At 40.5% G+C, this 20,822-nt stretch overlaps 1 protein-coding gene across 1 annotated transcript in view; it reads left to right on the top strand.

The window, feature by feature from the left end:
* Positions 1-20,822, top strand: part of STK39 (serine/threonine kinase 39) — a 324,305-nt gene that overhangs the window by 193,196 nt on the left and 110,287 nt on the right. The window contains exons 13-14 of the mRNA XM_082631371.1: positions 7,252-7,314; positions 9,060-9,127. Of these exons, the coding sequence (XP_082487497.1) occupies positions 7,252-7,314; positions 9,060-9,127 (131 nt within the window). The remainder of the gene's footprint in view (positions 1-7,251; positions 7,315-9,059; positions 9,128-20,822) is intronic.

Below are 20,822 nucleotides of genomic sequence, written 5' to 3'. Positions count from 1 at the left end.
CACGCCATTTTATTGTTTTTGTTTTTGGGGGGTATTTTTCGCAAGGCTGGCGTTTCAGCATCCTGAGCTGTGTTCAGAATCTCTTCAGTGTTGGTTCCTGTGTCCTTAAAGCTTTTGATTAAAGTAGCCCCCTGATTTACCAATCACACCAAGTCACTCTCTGAATGTGAAGTAAAAAATATTTTTAATCTATTATAAAGGGAATTAAAATGGTTGAATATGTAAATATTCAACAAACATAAAGATAAGTATATAAATTATATAAACATAAATTATATGTATAAATATATATAAACTATAAATTATATATATAATGTGTGTACTGTGTGCACTGTTTTAGTAGGTGTTGGGGATTCATCAGTGAGAAAAACAGAGTGAAATCCCTGTCCTTGTGAGCTTCCACTGTCCTTGGAGCTTCCATTCCAATGAGAGTAGATAAATGATATCCAATAGCCTTCATAAGTAAGTAAGTTATGTGGTTTGTTACAATGGAATAGGAGTAATGGAAAAAAATAGAATAGGGTAGAGGGTGAGGTAGTATGGTAGGAGTTTATAATTTTAAAAGGGTTAGTCTGGATAGGCCTTACTGAGAGGCACATAAAGACTTGTAAAAGGGCTTCCCTTGTGGCGCAGTGATTGGGAGTCCGCCTGCCGATGCAGGGGACAGGGGTTCGTGCCCCAGTCCGGGAAGATCCCACATGCCGCGGAGCGGCTGGGCCTGTGAGCCATGGCCGCTGAGCCTGCGCATCCGGAGCCTGTGCTCCGCAACGGGAGAGGCCACAACAGTGAGAGGCCCGCATACTGCAAAAAAAAAAAAAAAAAAAAAAAGACTTGTAAAAAGGTATGGGAGAATTAAATAGAAATAACTCTGAAGGACCACTTTTATCCTGCTACCGTTCTTACCCCTGTGATTGTCCTATCTTTCCAGAGGTCATCAGTTTGCCATGTTTTCTTCCAGACCTTTCCTGCTCGTTCACATAAAAATATGTACATAAAGAAATCTAGCATATCATTTTAAAAATATAAATGAGATTATAAAAACTATAAAATTTTTCATCTTGCCTTATATCTTGGAAATCTTTCCACAGTAGTTGCTATAGATCTGCCTCTTTATTTTTAACTGCTGAGGAGTATTACCTATCAAAATGGTTTATTTAACCATTTCTTTCTTCTTGAGCATTTAGGTTGCTATTACAAACTGTATTCCATTAACATTTTTTGTGTACGCACTTTGAGGGGTGCATATATAAATAAAGCATAGTTACGTAGAACTGTGATTGACAGAATCTGCTGATTTGGGATTTTTATAACTGTTATTAAAAGCTGTATCATGGGGCTTCCCTGGTGGCACAGTGGTTGAGAGTCCGCCTGCTGATGCAGGGGACACGGGTTCGTGCCCCGGTCTGGGAAGATCCCACATGCCGCGGAGCAGCTGGGCCCATGAGCCATGGCCACTGAGCCTGCGCGTCCGGAGCCTGTGCTCTGCAACGGGAGAGGCCACAACAGTGAGAGGCCCGCGTAAAGCCAAATAAATGAATGAATGAATGAATGAATGAATGAATGAATAAATAAATAAATAAATAAATAAAAGCTGTATCATGTTAAATATCTTATCATTGTATTTGTCAGTTATACCTCAAAGCTGGAAAAAAAGCCCGTATACAGTCTCAGACAGTGTACCTTATACCTTTAAACATCTTTTAAAGGGAAAAGATGTACTAAATGGCACATTGAAATGCCAGTGTGTTTACTTCGTAATAAGCTTTTCAATAATACTTGTCATTTAAATTGCAGTTGAGTTATTTACTTGACTATAAGCCTCTAAGTGACTGGGGAGAGTATTTTTTTCTTGTCTGTGTTCCCTTAGCATCTAGTAGACATGCTATATGTATTTGTTGGTGACATGGAAACTTATGCACTGAAAATCAGACTGTAAACAAGTGCTTGAATAGATCTATCATATTTATAAGTAGGTAAGAAGTGGGGGAAGGATCAGAAGACGTTTTATAATCGAGCTGAAGTTCAGAAAAAGTAGCCTTAGTAGTTCCATACTTAAGAGTGAGATGCTACAATAAAGAAGGGGCATTTTAGAAATGCTTATTTTGTGGGGGGCTATTTGGCTTCCTGGGAAGTATAGGCAGAATGTCCAGGTATTACAGCACTAGTTGGAGAAGACTGAGAAGGCCAGGGTGGGGTATTTGCCAGAGGGACATTTGGTAGATGTGCCTGGTACAGGACCGTATTTGGAGATGAGAAATTCCGGTGTAAAATGTAAAGTTCCAGAGTTACACCACTTGTCAAACTTAGTGGGAAATTGGTCCTAGTGTGTTCTTAACCTGGTTTTTAAGAAATAGCCTTGCAAAGTATTCGTCACCTACTAGTAATTATTAATTTGTAATAAGTAAATAATTCATGCTAATTTCATTTATTTAGTATCTTATTCCACTTGGATGGTGGAAGTCAGTGGAGACTAAAGGTTAATAATATAACAATAATAATGAAGTTAGTTAATTGGACAAATGTTTAACCTGGGTCTGATTTCCCATGGAGCTGCGTTAGGCACTATGGCATTGTGGGAATTATACAGAAGCACAGAAGAGGGCCTTCTCTCCAGAAGCTGCTCATCTCTTTGGGGGTAGGGCTCGGGAGTGGTATTTGCAAGGACAAATACCAAATAGGTGGTACTTCTTAGGTAGGGTTTCCTAGTTGATACAGCATCCGAGCTTATATGAAACCTTTCAACTATTATCTCATTATTGATTTTTTTTTAATAAAAAATTTTCATTGTGGTTTGATCTTCTTTTTGACCAGTGATTTTGGAATCCTTTTGTCAGACTCCAAAATAATCAATGCGCGTCTTATAATTCTTTAAGCAATTTTTATACCTTAATTTTTTATATAAAAGTAAAATTGACTTTATTTATTTTTTATTCTTTTTAAATTTATTTATTTTTGGCTGCATTGGGTCTTCGTTGCTGCATGTGGACTTTGTCTAGTTGCAGCGAGCAGGGGCTACTCTTTGTTGCGGTGTGTGGGCTTCTCATTGCGGTGTCTTCTCTTGTTGCAGATCCCAGACTATAGGCGCATGAGCTTCAGTAGTTGTGGCGCATGCGCTCAGTAGTCATGGCTTGCAGGCTCTAGAGCGCAGGCTCAGTAGTTGTGACGCACAGGCTTAGTTGCTCCGTGGTGTGTGGGATCTTCCCGGACCAGGGCTCAAACCTGTGTCCCCTGCATTGGCAGGGGACTGCACCACCAGGGAAGCCCTGACTTTATGTTTAAATTCACACTTTCTTTTGGTTTCATTTAAGTGAGGAGGACATTTTCCAAGGCTTCTATTAAGGAAACACTTGATTTATAGTAGCCCTTCTGTTAGGGGTCATGAAAACATGGTTTGCAATCATGGCTCCACATCAGAAAAACCAAAAGCTTTAAAAATGCGGATCCCTAGACCCAGCAAATCAAATTGTGATTCAGTGGTTTGGGGTGATGTCCAAGGCAACTCTGATTTTTAAAAAGCTGTTCATGTGATTCTGATACATGACTAGGATGAAGGACCCACTGACTAGGAAAACCGCACTAGTCGCTCTGAATCCGAAAGTGCAGACTGGAATCCAGGAAGATTGAGTTCTGCAAATACCTGAAGATTTGTTTTAAATATCTGCCTATCAGAAGTCTAAAAAAAAAAAAAAAAAAAAAAACCCCAAAACAAGCAAACAAACAAAAAAACCCCCCAAAAACGACCAAGACATTTCAGAAATCCCTTGGAAAAGTTGTCCTTATTTAATCAAGTGTAATGGTGCCAGGTGGGAAGGTTTGATGACAGAAGTCCTGTAGGGCCCATGACAGGTATATTGAAGAATTTTGTTGTAGAGTCTAGGCTAGGTTAATTGTTTCCCAACTCTGATATTTTGTTCTGAGGAGAAAATACATTTGGTGTGGATTTAGTTTGAGTGAATTTTACCAGAGCTTAGACACAATGTGAAAGCTAAATTCATTGCTTATGTTACTCAGTGCTATTGCTGGATGATTGTTAAAACTGCCTTTAGCTTTTTGAAATTATTTCTGATGACATTGTGTTTTCTAGACGCCTGTCAGCTCTCATGTTGTCTTAGACCCATTTGTAGTTGGAGGCAAAGATTTAATTTCTCCCTCCAAATTGATTGTACTGGATCACAGACGGGTTTTGCTTGATGCTTTTATGATGTCACTTTCTAAAAGGTGTTCTTATTGCAGGTGACTGGTTTTCCAACTAGTTGTGGTTAAACTTAGAATCTCCTGTATTTCTGAAAATAAACCTTTTGTTTTGGAATAATTTTAGGTTTACAGAAAATTTGCAAAGATAGTGTACTCTGTAGGGTTCCCGTACATTCTTCATCCATGCTCTTTTACCGTTAATTTCTTTCGTAGCCCTGACATGTTTGTCACAACTAAAAACCATCAGTGCTCCATTACTATCGGCTACATCTCAGATTGTATCTGTATTTCATTCGTTTGTCCACTAACATCCTTCTTCTGTCCCAGGATCTAATCCAGGATAACACATTGCATTTAACTACAGTATTTTTTTTTTTTTTTTTTTTTTTTTGCAGTACGCGGGCCTCTCCCTGTTGTGGCCTCTCCTGTTACGGAGCACAGGCTCCGGATACGCAGGCTCAGCGGCCATGGCTCATGGGCCCAGCCGCTCCGCGGCATGTGGGATCTTCCCGGACTGGGGCATGAACCCGTGTCCCCTGCATCGGCAGGTGGACTCTCAACCACTGTGCCACCAGGGAAGCCCCCTAGCTACAGTATTTTTAAAAATAGAAAATGAGAAGATTAGATAGAGCACTATGAAAAATTAGAAAGTGGATGTTGTCCCTTTTTTGTCTCTATTCCAAGATCCTTTCCTCTTTCACTCAGTCCCAGAGGCCTGTCTCCAGGGCCGTGTCCAACATTAATCTGTTATTCTTCTCTTCCCCTGCTATCAAAACACCCATTCTCTCAAGTATCCTTCTTAATAGCAAACTGTTTAAAATTTTAAAAAATTCCAATAGACAAATTTATATTATACTGTTAATGAATGACAGCTGCTTAATGTGTTAGGTTTCTTGTAAGTTTTTACATTTAAAAATGCATGCCCAGAAATCATGCCCTAAACTGATAGAATGGGGTCCATAATGGTGAAATTTGGCAGACTACAGTTGGTTGTCAAGGAAGATGTTTTGTGCAGGGAACCTCCCTCTCCACCACTCCTGTGCATCTCTGTGCATTTCCTGCACCAGTGGGAGCCAGAGACTGGTTTCTTCATCACGTGCAGGGTTACACCTACACAGTGAGGTTGCACGGTAATAGCTCTCTGTGCCCCTGACTGTCCAGGAGTAAGGGACAGGGCATGAAATGGGCCTCCCCAGGGGAAAGAGAAGTTGTCACCTATAGTAAATGCCATTAAGAATTTTCCATGTTACAAACCTTCTTTGACTAAAGGTAGGATATTCTGTAGGTGATGTGATGTGGCTTTTGGTAGTATCTCAAACCTTAATTAAGAATGAACTTATATACAAAACGGAAACAGACTTACAGACATAGAAAACATATTTATGGTTACCAAAGGGAAAAGGAAGGGTATAAATTAGGAGTTTGGGATTAGCAGATATGCACTACTATAAATAAAATAGGTAAACAACGAGGTGCTACTGTATAGCACAGGGAACTATATTCAATATCCTGTAATAAACCATAATGGAAAAGAATATGAAAAAGAATATATGTATGTATAACTGACTCACTTTGCTGTACACCAGAAACTAACACAACATTGTAAATCAACTATACTTCAATAAAAAAGAAAAAGAAAAAAAATTAAGTTTAAGAAAAAAAAAGTTTGTGGAATCAGTCTGAAAAATTCTTTACAAGAGATCATTTGGGGTAGACCAAGGTCCTTTGGCTGGTTAATGAACACAGGTTGTTTGTTCTTCTAACATAGTCATGTTCCCCCAACATTTTAATATGAAAAACTTCCAAAATATTGCAACATTAAAAACATTTTATAGTGAACATCCACCCAGCAATCACCTGGATTCTGCCATTACTATACTTGCTTCATCTCATGCACAGCCATCTATTCATCTATCGGTCTATCTTCGTTTTTGGATGCAATTCAAAGGAAACTGCAGACGTGGATATACTTCCCCTTATTTCTTCATTACTAACAGTTATTTTCACGGAAGCAGAGAGAGTAAGAATTTTACGCTCTTAAACTTTAGAAAACTCTTGCCACAAAGAGTTTCTGATGACTTCTGATAATTTTAGAATCGATAGTAAGTTTAGGGAATAATATATATTTTTCATTCTTTGTCAGTGTTGTTTCTCTTTTAGTTTGCCTTTCAAGTTTTGTTCCAGGGAAGAGTTCACAAAAGTAGGGCTTGAGGCAGAAATATTTTGGGTATCACATTAGGGTCATGTTTCCAGCTTGGAGAGAAAAATATAACCTATCACTCTAGCTTTTCTTTTGGGGAAAGTGTGCTTTAAAAATCCACCTACCCTTGGGCTTCCCTGGTGGCGCAGTGGTTGAGAGTCCGCCTGCCGATGTAGGGGACACGGGTTCGTGCCCCGGTCCGGGAAGATCCCACATGCCGCAGAGCGGCTGGGCCCGTGAGCCATGGCCGCTGAGCCTGTGCGTCTGGAGCCTGTGTTCCGCAACGGGAGAGGCCACAACAGTGAGAGGCCCGCGTACCACAAAAAAAAAAAAAAAAAAAAAAAAAAATCCACCTACCCTTAAATATTTTTGAAATCCAGTGCTGTGAATAAATTGTTCAAAGTAATGATTAAAGGGGCAGGTTGTGCTAATCCTAACATCCTTTCATTAGGGGGCCCTTAACTTGAGATGAAGTTGTGTGACAAGAAAAAAATGGTTGTAGGGCATCTTTCTGTTATCAGGTTTAAAATATCAAATAGCCCCTGCCTTTTCACTTCAGCTCGGTGGTTCTCTAAAAGCCTAAGGATCACCTGGGGCACTTATTAAAGATACAGATTCTCTTCTGTCTCCATGAAATTCTGAAGCATAGGCTGGATGGTGCCCCGGAATCTTTAACATGTGTCGTAGGTGATCCCAATGCAAGTAGTCAAAGGACCACACTCTGGGAAACAGTGCTTTAAAATTACTTAAATTATTTAAGATTTTTGTCTCTGATAACTGAGACTTACTGTAACCACACTGACCTTAACGTCTTATTTTGGTGTTCTTACGTGCTGTAACGGTGGCTCTGTTAACAGATCGCAGTGAACGCCAGCAGCATACCCAAGCAGATACAGTCCCTGTCTGTGCAGGACTCTCAGGTACGTTTCTCTGCCTGTCATTTACGTTGTAGACAGATTTTCTTTTTTCTTTTAACAAAACCTGACATTTTAGAAAGATAGACAATATCAGGGTGGTGCTTCCAAAGCGGAGGCTTGTAAACACTCTTTTTTAATAAGTATGGAGAAAAGAGGACTGTCACTGTTGACTGTGATTTTCAGGGCCTCCAACCTTTAAATGATAGGTTCAAGAGCAAGAACTGATTACCAGACTGCTTCTGAAATTGCTGGTACTGTGTGAAATGAGAAAAGGAAAGAAAATGACTCACCATTCTGCTAGATTCCAGCCACAAAACATTATAGTTAATTGATACTTTTCTTTTTTGCTCCTGGTTGGATTTCTAAACTGTTTTTATAATTCTTTGATCACTGAATTTTATGGCCAATTTATCTCTACAACTCGCCTTGTAAAAATAATAGTCCAGTGACTGTAAAATGAATTCATATTAAAAGTTATATGACAGAACACGTGTGCCACGAGTTGTGTCGGGTGCTGATGAAGGATGCTGAGCTATCCAGGGCAGGGGCTGTGGACGTAGAACCAGAGTGCAGGCCCCCGTTCTGGTTTTGCTGTGTAATTAATAGGCAAGCCCTTCAGCTCTCAAAGTGGTTATACTTTCAAGTATCACCAGCCGGAGGATCACATCTTCCCTCCAAAGCTGCATATTCCATTGAAATTGATTTCTATTCTACCTGATCTGTATTTTATGAAACAGCTGTATGCAGAGGAGATAGAGTGATGGGATTTCATGATTGCAGGTTAGACATCTAGTCCTTGACCCTTATCTTTTATACCTGAGGAATCAAAGATTTGCAGAGGTGAAGTGGCTCAGCCAAGGTTGCACAACTACTTAGAGGTAGAGCCTTTACATTGTATTGGGCAACTCAGTAAAACACCTTGAAGTAAACTGTAGGGATTGGTTGAATGATGAAAGGTAGGGATAACAACAGGTCAGAAGGCAAAGAGTAAAGGAAACAGGAAAAGGGATAAGGATACCTAGTAGTAAATAACATGGTATAGTTTGACTCATTTTCATATACATTATTTTGTTCTCCCAGGAAACTTTTGAGGCAGGTATTATCCCCGTTTTGTAAATGAGAAAACAAGTCCGGAGAATGACTTGCTTCCAGTCGCATAGCTGGTCAGTGGCAGAGCCAAGTCTTGACCTGAAATCCATTATTTTTCTACTCCAATAGGAATGTCTCATGTCCAGGAATTGGTAGGAGTAGGGCGAGGCTGTGTAGCAGAGGCAGTCATGACTGATGATCTGTGTTCAAGGAAATAGACTCTAGGGGAGAAAGGTGAGAAAGGTAAACTGTGGCCTCACCTACTAGGTTCCTCCATCCTCTGCATCATGAGGTTTAAAGTGCCCAACCTTTGTGCATCACCCAGGCCTAGTCGGTACAGTCCACAGCTCGGGTCGCAAGGTGCCCCTCCAGATGGCTGAGCTTTCCTTTGGACTTAACTGCTGCTTATACCAGTTGTTCCTAGGGCCCGTCCTCCTACTGAGGCTTTCTATATGAAACATTTGAATCCACAGTTGTGATGGGAAGTAGACACCATTCTAGTGTTCACACAGAGGTCTTATGTGGACAAATAAGACCTGCATGTGTAAAGACCTAGATTTGAAATTTCCAGGAAGAAAGGGCTCTATGAGTCAAGGGCTATCATGATTTTATGCATTTATTTCCCGAGTTTATAACAGTTTGCTGTTTTGTTTTTAAAGGGCTTACTCAATGCTAGTGAAGACTACAGAGAAGCTTCTTGTGCCGTGAACCTAGTTTTAAGATTAAGGTAAATAATATTGTTTATTTTGCATCACTTTCCCTACATATAGTACAATATTCTGATCTCCTTCCTTAGCTTTTCATAATACTAGCATAAAATAAAATTGTTACCTTGCTTGATCTCCCCAAATAGCCTGTGGGTGCTGTATTCCCAGGACTAATTGCTCTCTTCTAGTTGCTTCCTCAAGAAGAATAAGAAAGAAAAGCACCATGTGAGTGTATTTGCAGGCTCAGTGTACCCTTCATTAAGTATTTTTTCCTTGCCTTTTCTTCCTTGGGTTTTTCTTTCTCTTTTTTTTTCTTTTCTTTTTTTACAATGTTAGATCACAGTAAGAGATTTTTAATGAGTTTCTTTCTCACTTCAGCAGTCAGTCTCTGACAGAAATAAACCATGCTTGTACTGACAAGTTGCCTGTTCAGAACATTCTTTAGTGACAGGTTTGATCAGCCACTGTGGAGAAATGATAGATATATTATGAAAGAACCCTCAGTCTTCCAGGAAATGGATACAAATATGGTGCCTGACAGTCTAGTCTTTGTCTGGTGAATGAAAGCTTTCTATTTCAAGGATTTTTAAAAATAAGGTCAATTTAATGTATATTCTTTGTTAAGAATTTGGAATCTCAAGACGAAATTTGCTTGAACTTAATTGTAAATAGATGAACTTACCAGGTCAATCACCATCACATTTTTAAAAAAAAAAATTTTATTGGAGTAGTTGCTTTACAATGTTGTGTTAGTCTCTACTGTACAGCAAAGTGAATCAGCTATACGTATACATATATCCCCTCTTTTTTGGATTTCCTTCCCATTTAGGTCACCACAGAGCACTGAGTAGAGTTCCCTGTCACATTTTTGAAGGCATTTTAAAATACGTTCTCCTTTGACAATTAAACAAATAGAACACATGGCTAATGGGCCTTTTGCAGAGCCATGGCTATAAAAGGTGGATTCATTTTCAAGTTTAGTTTCCAGCCCTCTGAATTATCATAATCTCTCAGGGTAGATTATCTTCGCCATAATCACCCCTTCCTCCTGATGGTCATTCACAATCTGCAGTGCATTTTCCCGTACTTACCATGGGAACCTCACAGCAACCCTTGGTGCAGTTTAATTCAGAGTTGATTTCCAAGTCAAGATGTGAAATTATTACAAGACTATTTTCCTTATATTTGAGAGTAACCTTGCTTGTGATTCACAGTTAGTGTATTTAGCAGTCTCCAGAGAATGAAATAGCCCTTTCTCTTTTTGTTTGACTTTGGAAACAGGTACTCCTTTTATTTTTCACTTGTTCATTTATTCACTTATAAATATTCACCGATATTTCTGAGAAAGCAATTCTGTGCGGGGCTCAGTGTTTGTCTTTGAGACGCAAGGGTGAGTGAGACTATGGAGGTTACAGGCTAGCCCGCTGAGCATGCAGTGTTGGAAGTCACCTTTAGACCCCAGTCATCCAACCTCCTACTTGACATACGCAGGAGTCTTTTCTTCAGTGCCCCTGCTGGGTGTTTACCCAGCCCCCGTGCATACTTCAGTTCACTGTTTTTCCGTGATCACCTCTGCGATACTGAGAAGCTTTAATTGCTATGTCCTCTTGAAGATTAAGCTGACCTTCCTATTCTGGGCTCAAATTCTGACCCTTAGAGCACATATCAGGTTCTCTGGATAAGTCTCCTGAAGAGTGTTACAACGCATACCTTGAGCCTTATTTCCAAATATTGTTTTGCTCTAGGTGCTGGGACAGTATAAAACAGTTGCGTTCTCTCATTTTTCTGAGAGCCATGTGTTGTTTGCCAGGCTTCCTCTTCTCCTTTCCTAGGCAAAACAGCAAAAGTACCTTTAGCCTTGCTTCTCACGATATAGTTCTCTATCCCCCTCCCAATCATCCGTGTTTACTCCTATTGACTTTTAGTCTGTATCTGCTTTTGTTACCCTTTTTCTCATGGGCTTAGGTGGTGGTTTTCCTGAGTTCATGGCTTGGGTCACTAGTCTTAAAAGATTCTCCATGAAGAAAGAGTTCCATGTTCAAATAAGTTAAGAAACAACAGGTAGTATCCATCTATTACACATACACACACACACACGCACACCTTTTTTTGTAAATCACAAGGAACATTAACATTAAAGGTTCTAAGAAGTTCTGCAGGAGAGGAATTTGTTTAACTTTGTTTACTCTAAGACCTCTTCAACTTCAGAACTCTTTTCATGGTATTATTTTCCAGTTTAACCTTGTCCCTTTTAAATGGAGCACCCATATTTAAATGTAGGACTCCAAATGTGATCTGAGCAGGCTAGAATACAGTAGTTAGATCATGTGGTTTTTTTGCAGTTCACACTCTATTTCTCCTAAGTAGAGAAATTTATAAATTTCTCCTAAATCAGTCCAAGTTTTCATTGCCTTTTGAAATACCTGTGTACTTTGGTGATGAATTTAGCATGACCCAACCATCAAACAAAAACCTCTGATTGTGTTTTTTCCATTTGAAGGGCTACCAAGGCTGACTCTGAACTGCAACTTATGTTTTAAAACTCTGTGTACATCTTAGCATTTGTCACTATAAGAATGGACCTGGTGGTTTTGACTCCTTGCTCGCCCACCGTACATTTCACTCCTGACTGTCAATGTGTCATATTAGTTACGATGTTTGTATATACGTCCCTTGTCAATTTGATGACCCTATCTTTTGCACTTTTATCCAGAACATTGATTATCGTGTTCAACAGTTCAAGGAGGACAGAGCCTTCTGGCATCTGTTAGAAACTGCTCACTTTCTGAATGCCTTTCAATAATTAACTAGTACTTTTTGGTATAGTTGCTCAATCAAAAACAAATCCTATTGACTCTACTGCCTTTTAGTCAACATTTAACTAACTATTCAAAAGGCTATCATAACAGGATCCATTAAAAGTATTTCTGAAATTAAGACATATCAATATTTTCACAAAATGGAAGTGAATTTTAGTATAACTTATTTTTAGCAAACACATGTTTATGCCTAATTGCTTATATGCATCTTTTTTGTTGTTAAATGTTTACAAGGTATTTGTTTAAATTCATGTTTTTTTACATTTGAGAACTCATGAATATCTCAGAATATGTTGTTGGACCCCTTTAAGGGCAATCCTTGTACAGTTGTGAACAGTGCAGGTGTTAGGAGCACTGACCCCCAGCGAAGTTGAAAATCTGCTTATAAGTTTACAGCTGGCCCTCTGTATACACAGTTCCACATCTACAGATTTAACCAGCCGTGGGCTGTGTAGTCCTGTGGTATGTATGTATTGAAAAAGAAAATCCTTATATTAGTGGGCCTGCACAGTTCATATCCCTGATGTTTGCAGGTCAACTGTACTTTAATTTGAGAAATAACCTTTGGAAGTTAACAGTTAAAAGCTATTAAGTTTTGGGGATCACTCTCTGCTGATATACACGTAAACAGCAGCTACTCTCATTCATCCTATAGATATTTATCAAGCACCTACCTTGTGCGTGGCACTGTTCTAGGCCCTGTGACGCAATAAGGAAAAAAACAAAAGACAAATTTCCTGCCCTCCAGGAGCTTACATTCTAGAGGTGGGGAGAGGAGCAATTCAAATACGAGCATTACTGATATGATATATCAATTTCTCTGAAGGAAAAGCTGCATCGAGAGGCTAGAAAGTCTGAGGGTGCTGTTCTGTATTAAGGAAGGCATGTTAGTTTTCTATTGCTACGTAACAAGTTACCACAAATTTCGTGGCTTAAAGCAACATCCATTTATTATCTCATAGCTTCTGTAGGTCAGAAGTGTGGACACGGCCTACTTGGGCCCTCTGCTGTGGCTCACCAGGCTACAGTTAAGACCTGCTCACCTGGAGCTTGAGGTCTTCTTTCAAGCTCATTTGGGCGTGGCCAGAATTCAGTTCCTTGCAGGGGTGGACTGAGATCCTCAGCTCCTACAGGCCACCCCACTCCAGACAGTTCACAGCCTGACTTTGCTTTTTTCAGGGGCATTTGGAGAACATTTCCCCTGCCCTCCAAGGGCTCAGTCCCTCTGTTAAAGGTTTTTCACCTAATTAAGCCAGTCTCATCTAGAATAATCTCCCTTTTGATTAAGTCGAAATCAACTGATTTGGAACTTGAATTACATCTGCAAAATCCCTGCACCTTTGTCATAAAACATAACTTAATCACAGGGGTGACAGCCCATCATATTTAAAGGTCCAGGTCACCCTCAGGGTAGAGGATTATGTAGGGCATGTACACCAGGGGACAGGAAGGTTGGAGGCCATCATAGAATTCTTCATTCCATAAAAGGGCTCTCTAGATAAAGGGATAGTTGAGCAGACCCCTGACAGAAGTGAGGGACCAAGCCATGAGGTTGCTTGGAGGAAGAAAGTTCTAGGCAGAGCAAACAGTGATTGCAAATATTCTGAGCAGGAAGGATGTTCTAGGTAGTTATAGAAAGAGCCAGGGAACCAGTATGGCCAGAGTGGTGGTGGGGGGTGAGGTCTGAAGGTTAGCAGGGGCTGAATCATGAAGGGCCATATAGCCTGTGGTGAAGACTTTGGATTTCACTGTTTGTGGATGGGAAACCGTGGTGGAAGGTTTGTGAGCAGAAGAGTTACACCATCTGAGTTAAATTTTAAAATACGTACTGTGATTGCTTTATGGAGACTAGACCATATAGAGACTGTTCAGGGTGGAAGCAGAGGGCCCATTGGCTGGCTGTTGCCTTGGAGCAAAAAATGATGATGTGACCTGGACCAGGGTGGAAAGTAATGGAGGTGGCGAGCGATTATCAGATTCTGGATGGAGGAGAGAGGACTTAAAAGGTTGGGGTCTGAAAATATAGATGAATGGAGTTGCTGTCTTCTGAGATGAGGAGGGGAGTTGGAGTTGCAGGTTTGGGCAGAAGCAAGAATTCAGTTTTGGACAAGTTCAGTTTGAGTTGTCCAGTGGAAATCTATTTCATGATGTGAAGTAGGCATTCAGGTACATGAGCCTAGATTTCAAAGGAGATATATTTCTGGGCTACAGAGATAAATTTGAGAACTGGTGCATACGGTTTTTAAAGCTATGAAGTCATATGAGCTCACATAGGGAGTGAGTGATGGTAAAGAGTTCAAGGTCTTGGGCTTCCCTGGTGGCGCAGTGGTTGAGAGTCCACCTGCCGATGCAGGGGACGCGGGTTCGTGCCCTGGTCCGGGAAGACCCCACATGCTGTGGAGCGGCTGGGCCCATGAGCCATGGCTGCTGAGCCTGCGCGTCTGGAGCCTGTGCTCCACAACGGGAGAGGCCACAACAGTGAGAGGCCTGCGTACCGCAAAAACAAAAAAAGAAGAAAAGAAAAAAGAGTTCAAGGTCTTGCACACTCAGGTGGTGCATGGATGAGGAGCAGTCAACAGATTGGTGAGGAGAGGCTGGTGAGGTCGAGGAGAGTTGGTGGTCCTGTAGGTCAAACAGAGGAAGTCTCAAGAAAGGAGGAGTGTAAAGCTGCATCAGTTGTTATCAATAGATCAAGTACAGTGGGAACTGGGAATTCACCATTGTGTTTGGCAAAATCTCAGTACATTCTTAACCATCGTTGACCTTGGCAAGAGTTATTTTAGTAGAGTGGTGGGGATAAAAGCCTGATAGAACTGGGTTCAGGACAGAGTGGCAAGCGAAAACAATGTAACAAAGATAGATGACTTGTTAGTATGGACAACTCTTGCTAGAAATTTGCTGTACAGGGGGAGCAAAGAAATGGGGTGTTAGCTCAATGAGAATATGGGATGAAGGGAGGTTTTTTTTTTAAAAAAGTATTGTTTAATGGAAATGATCCAATAGAGAAGGAAAATGGAATGAGAGACGGGACATTTGTAAGCCTGATGTCCTCAGATGGGTGGGAAGGGATGATGCCCAGGTATCCATGTAGATGTCAGCCTTAGACAGGAGAATGGATAGATGTCTGCTTGACATTGCAGCTGCAGTGATGGAAGAGCAGGCAGAGGTGCAGGGAGCTTGGTGATTTGGGGTGTGGGCTTGTGGAAGTCTTCTTCTGTTAATTCTCTTCTCTCAGTAAGATAAAGAATGTCATCACTGAGAGTGAGGAAGGAAAAGATGTTCAGGGTTGGAGAAATGAGATAATTGTGTCAGAGAGCTGGAGAGTCAGTTCACCAGGGAGATGTGATAGGATGAACAGGCTGCATCGGTGATCACTTGAGGTGAGGGATTGTGAATTTAAAGTGAACCAGTAGCTTGTTCCCTGAGATGGACATTATCCTGATGGCCCAGAATATAAGTGCGTTGGAGTGTGATCATCATCTAGATGGAAACACAGCATTTAAAAACATTCCTAGAGGATTCTCTGAGCACACCCTTGCAGGCCCCAGCTTTAGAGTCACTTTTTAAATCATGAACAAATATGGGTCATAGAGTTGCCCTCAGTGGTCTCTTGTGTGCGGGGTGGCAGTCTCCTGGCCTCTTCTTTTACCAGCAGCACCCGCTCGTAGGTCCAGCTTCTCTTAGAACCTTCAACATTACATGCTCATTGAGCATCAACATCTGCCATGTTGGTCCCTGCCATACAATTTCTTCATACCCCAGTCCCCATTTGAAACTTACTCTGGATCACTTGTACCAGCCTGTGTGAGAGGAAGCTGGAAGGTTGTTCTGGCCAGTGTTGATCAGATTTAGGAAATCCATGTGCTGTTTTGTACCCTTTTCATTCATTTCCATCTAGACCACAAGATTCTGACATATGTATATGGTACATATATAGAGACATATTTATATACATACACAAACATAGGCATATACACACACACACAAATATACCCTCACTCTGTCCTTGTGGATCACTGGTCTAGACAACACGTGGCTATTGGGTGTTAGAAACAGCGTGCCTGCCTTTCTTATCCCCTGAGGCCATCTGGGCATGACATGTATGTGTATCGTGCTCCACAGGCTAGTGAGTAGACATCGGTTCATCCCAGCATTTCACCAGTTGTTAACTAATGCTGTTTGGGTGGCTGCTTTCTCCACCTCTTGGAAAGGTCACTCTGACTTTCTTTTTGACATAGCATTTTATAGACCTACCTGCTAGGAATATGGCTTCCTTCCCCAAGATGTTGGGTAAACCTCACCTTCATTCTCTAGGTAGGAAACTGGGAAATACTTTTCACAACGCCACATTCTAAAAAGAAAAGACAAATACATTTTAGCTACAAGTAGTATATTTATTTCTCCATTTCTCATTTCTGGTGATCATAGGCAAAAGACTGAGGAGACAAAGGCTAATTTCTTCTTTGAAAAAATATAATATTGCTTTAACTTGCTTTTAAAACTGATCTGTTATATGTAAGGTTGGAGAAAAAGGATTAGACCTTAGATCTCCATGTTAAATGCTGAACATAGTTAAAATGTAGTTTTTTCTTTTTCCATGTATGTACTTTTCTGCAGATATTCTCTTGTCCATTGTGTGTATGGTAATGTTGTCAAAAAAAATGAGTGTCATAAATTTAGGTACAAGATAAGGAAATCCTCTTACATCTGAGGAGAAAAATACCAGCTCACAAGTGAGCCACCTCATAATTTATGTAACTGTAGATGTTATTACAGTTTCTGGTTTGAGTTAGGCATTGCACAAATATTTTGTCATTAGTATATTTTTCATAAAATAGAATAGTCATATTTGGCATAAAACATGTTTTTTTAGAGTCAGGCTCAGTGATTTGGAAAAATGATAAACTTATCAGTTAAATTGTTAATTCCTTTGTGTTGGATGCTGTTCATACTTTGACAGTGCAGCCCGGTGGATTGCAGTTAGTTTAGCTGAAGGCAACTGTGACAGTTATCACACATAGATGCTTTGGTCTATCCCATCAATTTGCTAATAATGAATTTACTTGGTTATTATGTAGCAATATCATTAGACCTTGATGGGCCAATTAAAGACCCTAGACCAACAAAATAGTTTTCCTCTTTGTGGGGGAAGAGGATCTCTGGAATAGGATATTTATTTTACAAAAATCCTTTAGCATGACAGTATTACTTACTTTGACTTATTATTTTAGTTTCTCTATTAAAAGGTGAACTTAGATAGGGGTAAAGTGTAGACTTAGTAAGTTATAATTTCATAAAGAAAGCTGAAGCTGCTAAAAACAATGTTGTTCACCATTTTAGCATTAGTATGTCTGAATTCTAATTCCATGTTATCATCATTCAGGAGGGATTAGAATTCTTCAATGATTCTCTAGTCTGTAAAATCAGGTTAATGGCATAATTCTAGTCAAGTGGTTGGGGGGCTTGATTAATTTTTCCCCCAAAGGTTAAATAGTATAGTCATAGTGACCAATTGTGGCAGTGCTTTTTAGTACATGGTCTTTCCCCCCCCCCCAACAAACTACTTATTTATGGGTTTCTTTGTGCAAGGCTTTGTTGAAAATCCAGAGATGAATATGACAGGGTCTCTGCACTCAAAGAGCTTACTGTGTAGGCGGATAGATCAGACCCTGCACAGATGACTCTAACACAAGGTAGAAAGTGATAAATGCCGTAAGAAGACTGATGAAAAGAAGAGCTATGGGTAGTTAAAGGAAGGTGAGAACCCTTTTGTCTGAATGTTATCTTTGGATTACTTGTTCCCATAGTAACCAGTGTTTATTTTTTTCAACATCCACGTTTTGTGAAGAGTAATGGTTGGGTTGAATCCAGGGGCAGTGTCAGGCTGTGGTTTTTGGTACAGGCCTTATCAGACTTAGACGATTCCTGAGAAGACTATGTTTGTTTTTCAGTAGAGTGGTATGTATTATTATGTAGGTGCCAAGTTAGTAGAAATACTGTTCTTTAGTATGAAAAATATTTAGCATTTAATTTTTTGGAATGTTCTCTGGTAATTTCCTTTCCTCTGAGAATTAGAGTCACTGTTGTACTTCTTGGCAATATTGAGTGAGGTCCTTCAGAAAGATGAGGTTCCTACAATGGACCAGGCACCGTGATAAGCACTGTGTATGCTTTGTCGTGTTTAATCATCACAAAACCTCTGCAACGTCGATACTGTTGTTACTGACATCTCACAGGTGAGAGACTAAGGCGTAAAGTCCTGGGGGTTACTTGTCCAATACCTTCCAGCTCAGATGAAGCAGAGATGGGTCTTGAACCTGGGTCTGTTGAGCATGCTGGTCCTTGCTGTTTACCACTTGACCCCGTGGCCGTGCTCTATTCAGTTCCGTTCTGATTGCCATTAGAAACCCATGTATTTTTAGGATTGTTACATTTACCTGTCTTCTCACTGACATTTTACCTAAGTATTCTTTTAACAGTGTTTCCTGATATGCCCATCATTAAATATTATGACAGGAATACCTGAAAATATTTTAGAGGAGATACTAAAGTTGATGATGAAAATAGCAGTCAGCATTTGTAGTGTCTTACAACTTTAAAAGCACGGTCACATCACTTGCCTCATTTAATTTTTTCTTTCATCCTATGTTTGCTGCTTACTGGTGAGAAAGCAAGATCAGGGATGTTAAGTAACTTTCCTGCAGTCACAGAGATAGTACACTTAGGCTGGAGACTGGGTCTTCTGATGTTAATCCAGTGTTATTGGTGGTGTGGTACAGGTAGATGGTATAAGTAGAGATGATACAGGGTAGTGGAGGGTGTAGATCTTTTGCATTTAAAAAATCCTTCTGGTAAACGTGCTAAAGGAAGGAAGATTTGTATTCAGAAAAATTTGGTAATTCATGAGAAGCAAAATAGAAGAATTAAAAGCCATTCATTGTGAGATAATGTCCTTTTCTTTCTGACAGTGGAGCAAGCAGATGTTTGCAAGTGCAAATACTTTTAGCAATAGGGAATGTATTGAGTTCTGTATTTTCAAGCAATATGTGGTCATCTTAGAAATTTAGAAAATCAAAGTAAATTAAAAGAAAAGAACAAGAAATAAAATCTTCCATATCTCACTACCCAGAGATACATCATTACTAGCCTCTTGACAAATATTCTTCTAGTCTTTTCTACACTTATGTTAATAATGTTATAGTATAAATATTTTATTTTACAAAACATAATGTTTTATGGTCTGCTTTATTTAGTAATGTCTTTGATATCTTTTCATATCTTTGAGTATAAATCTACACAATCCTTTTGGATGGCTTCTTTATATTTTGACTGAGTGTGCCAAAACATGTTACTTTAAAACTATTATTTGATATTTACGGAATTCCCAGTTTTTCAGTATGGCAGTATATGAAACCTTATATGTGCAAAAATGATGTTTTAAAACTGCCCGGTAGAAAAATCCCCTTTAGCATTGGATTTTGACCTTGCTGAAATGCTCTCAGACTTTGAGAAACCTGGAGATACAAAATGGAGTAAGCCCAGTATCGAAGCACATGGGGATTCTAGGGGCTGGTTATGGCACTTGGGCCAGCAAGAGGTGTCACTGTCCATGTGGCAGCTGACACTGCTTCCTTACTCTTTGTTAGGGCTGAGTTCTTAGGCACTGCACTGAGAAGCCATCAAAATGAATGATTCCTGAGTGTAACATGCTAACAACAGTAGAACACAAACACTGAGTTCCATTTTGCAGCCATTCTTTTGGGTTCTTCCCTCCAGTGCATGTTCTTTAAGAAATCCTCCCTTGGCTGCTTGCTGTGAGCAGCCTGGGGTTAGAGGAAGGGACATGTGTGTGGGACATAACTGTTGGAGGAGATGACAGATTGCCTTTATTCTCTTAGAGCCTTACACAGTGCCTAGCATGTCATAGACCCTTAGTACATGTGTATTGCACAAGTGCCAACTGAATGATTCTTAACTAAAGCGGTTTTCCACAAACTGAATATCAAGATGCCTCCCAAGATTTGTATGTATGTATGTATGTGGCTAAAGATGTTACAGTGGAACAATAGTTTTTGATGTTATAGTGGAAATGTGTACAAAAAATACTTCTTAACTAGATTTCCTCTACAAAAATTCCCAAGTGAGATAATACTTTAGGTATAATCTATTTTATTTTTTAAAATACATACGGACTCCATGCTATAAGAATTGCAAGATGGGGCTTCCCTGGTGGCACAGTGGTTGAGAGTCCACCTGCTGATGCAGGGGACACGGGTTCGTGCCCCGGTCTGGGAAGATCCCACATGCCGCAGAGCGGCTGGGCCCATGAGCCATGGCCGCTGAGCCTGTGCCTCCAGAGCCTGTGCTCCACAACGGGAGAGGCTGCAGCAGTGAGAGGCCCGTGTACCGCAAAACAAACAAACAAAAAAGAATTGCAAGATGGTTTCTGTGGCAGAGATATGAACAAAGTCATGCTGAAAGAGGCTCCTTAAAGGAGCATCCTCTGCCCTTCCTATGTATCCAGCTTGGATTACTTCCTCTAGGGTTGTCACCAGCATCCATTGGCCATACCTGCCTCTGGGTCTCAGCACCAGGTCTCAACTTGTGAGTTTTGAAGTATCGGTGTGTTACGCTTCTTCCTCCAGACCCCTCTCTGGTAGAAGTTTCCCTGTTAAAAAGTCTTCCTGGGCCTCCCTGGTGGCGCAGTGGTTGAGAGTCCGCCTGCCGATGCAGGGGATACGGGTTCGTGCCCCGGTCTGGGAGGATCCCATATGCCGCGGAGCGGCTGGGCCCGTGAGCCATGGCCGCTGGGCCTGCGCATCCGGAGCCTGTGCTCCGCAACGGGGGAGGCCACAACAGTGAGAGGCCCGCATACCGCAAAAAAAAAAAAAAAAAA

Source organism: Mesoplodon mirus (assembly GCF_964341445.2).
Source record: "Mesoplodon mirus genome assembly, chromosome: 8".
NCBI classification, from domain to species: domain Eukaryota; kingdom Metazoa; phylum Chordata; class Mammalia; order Artiodactyla; family Ziphiidae; genus Mesoplodon; species Mesoplodon mirus.
This window is presented reverse-complemented; position numbering and strand designations above follow the sequence as displayed.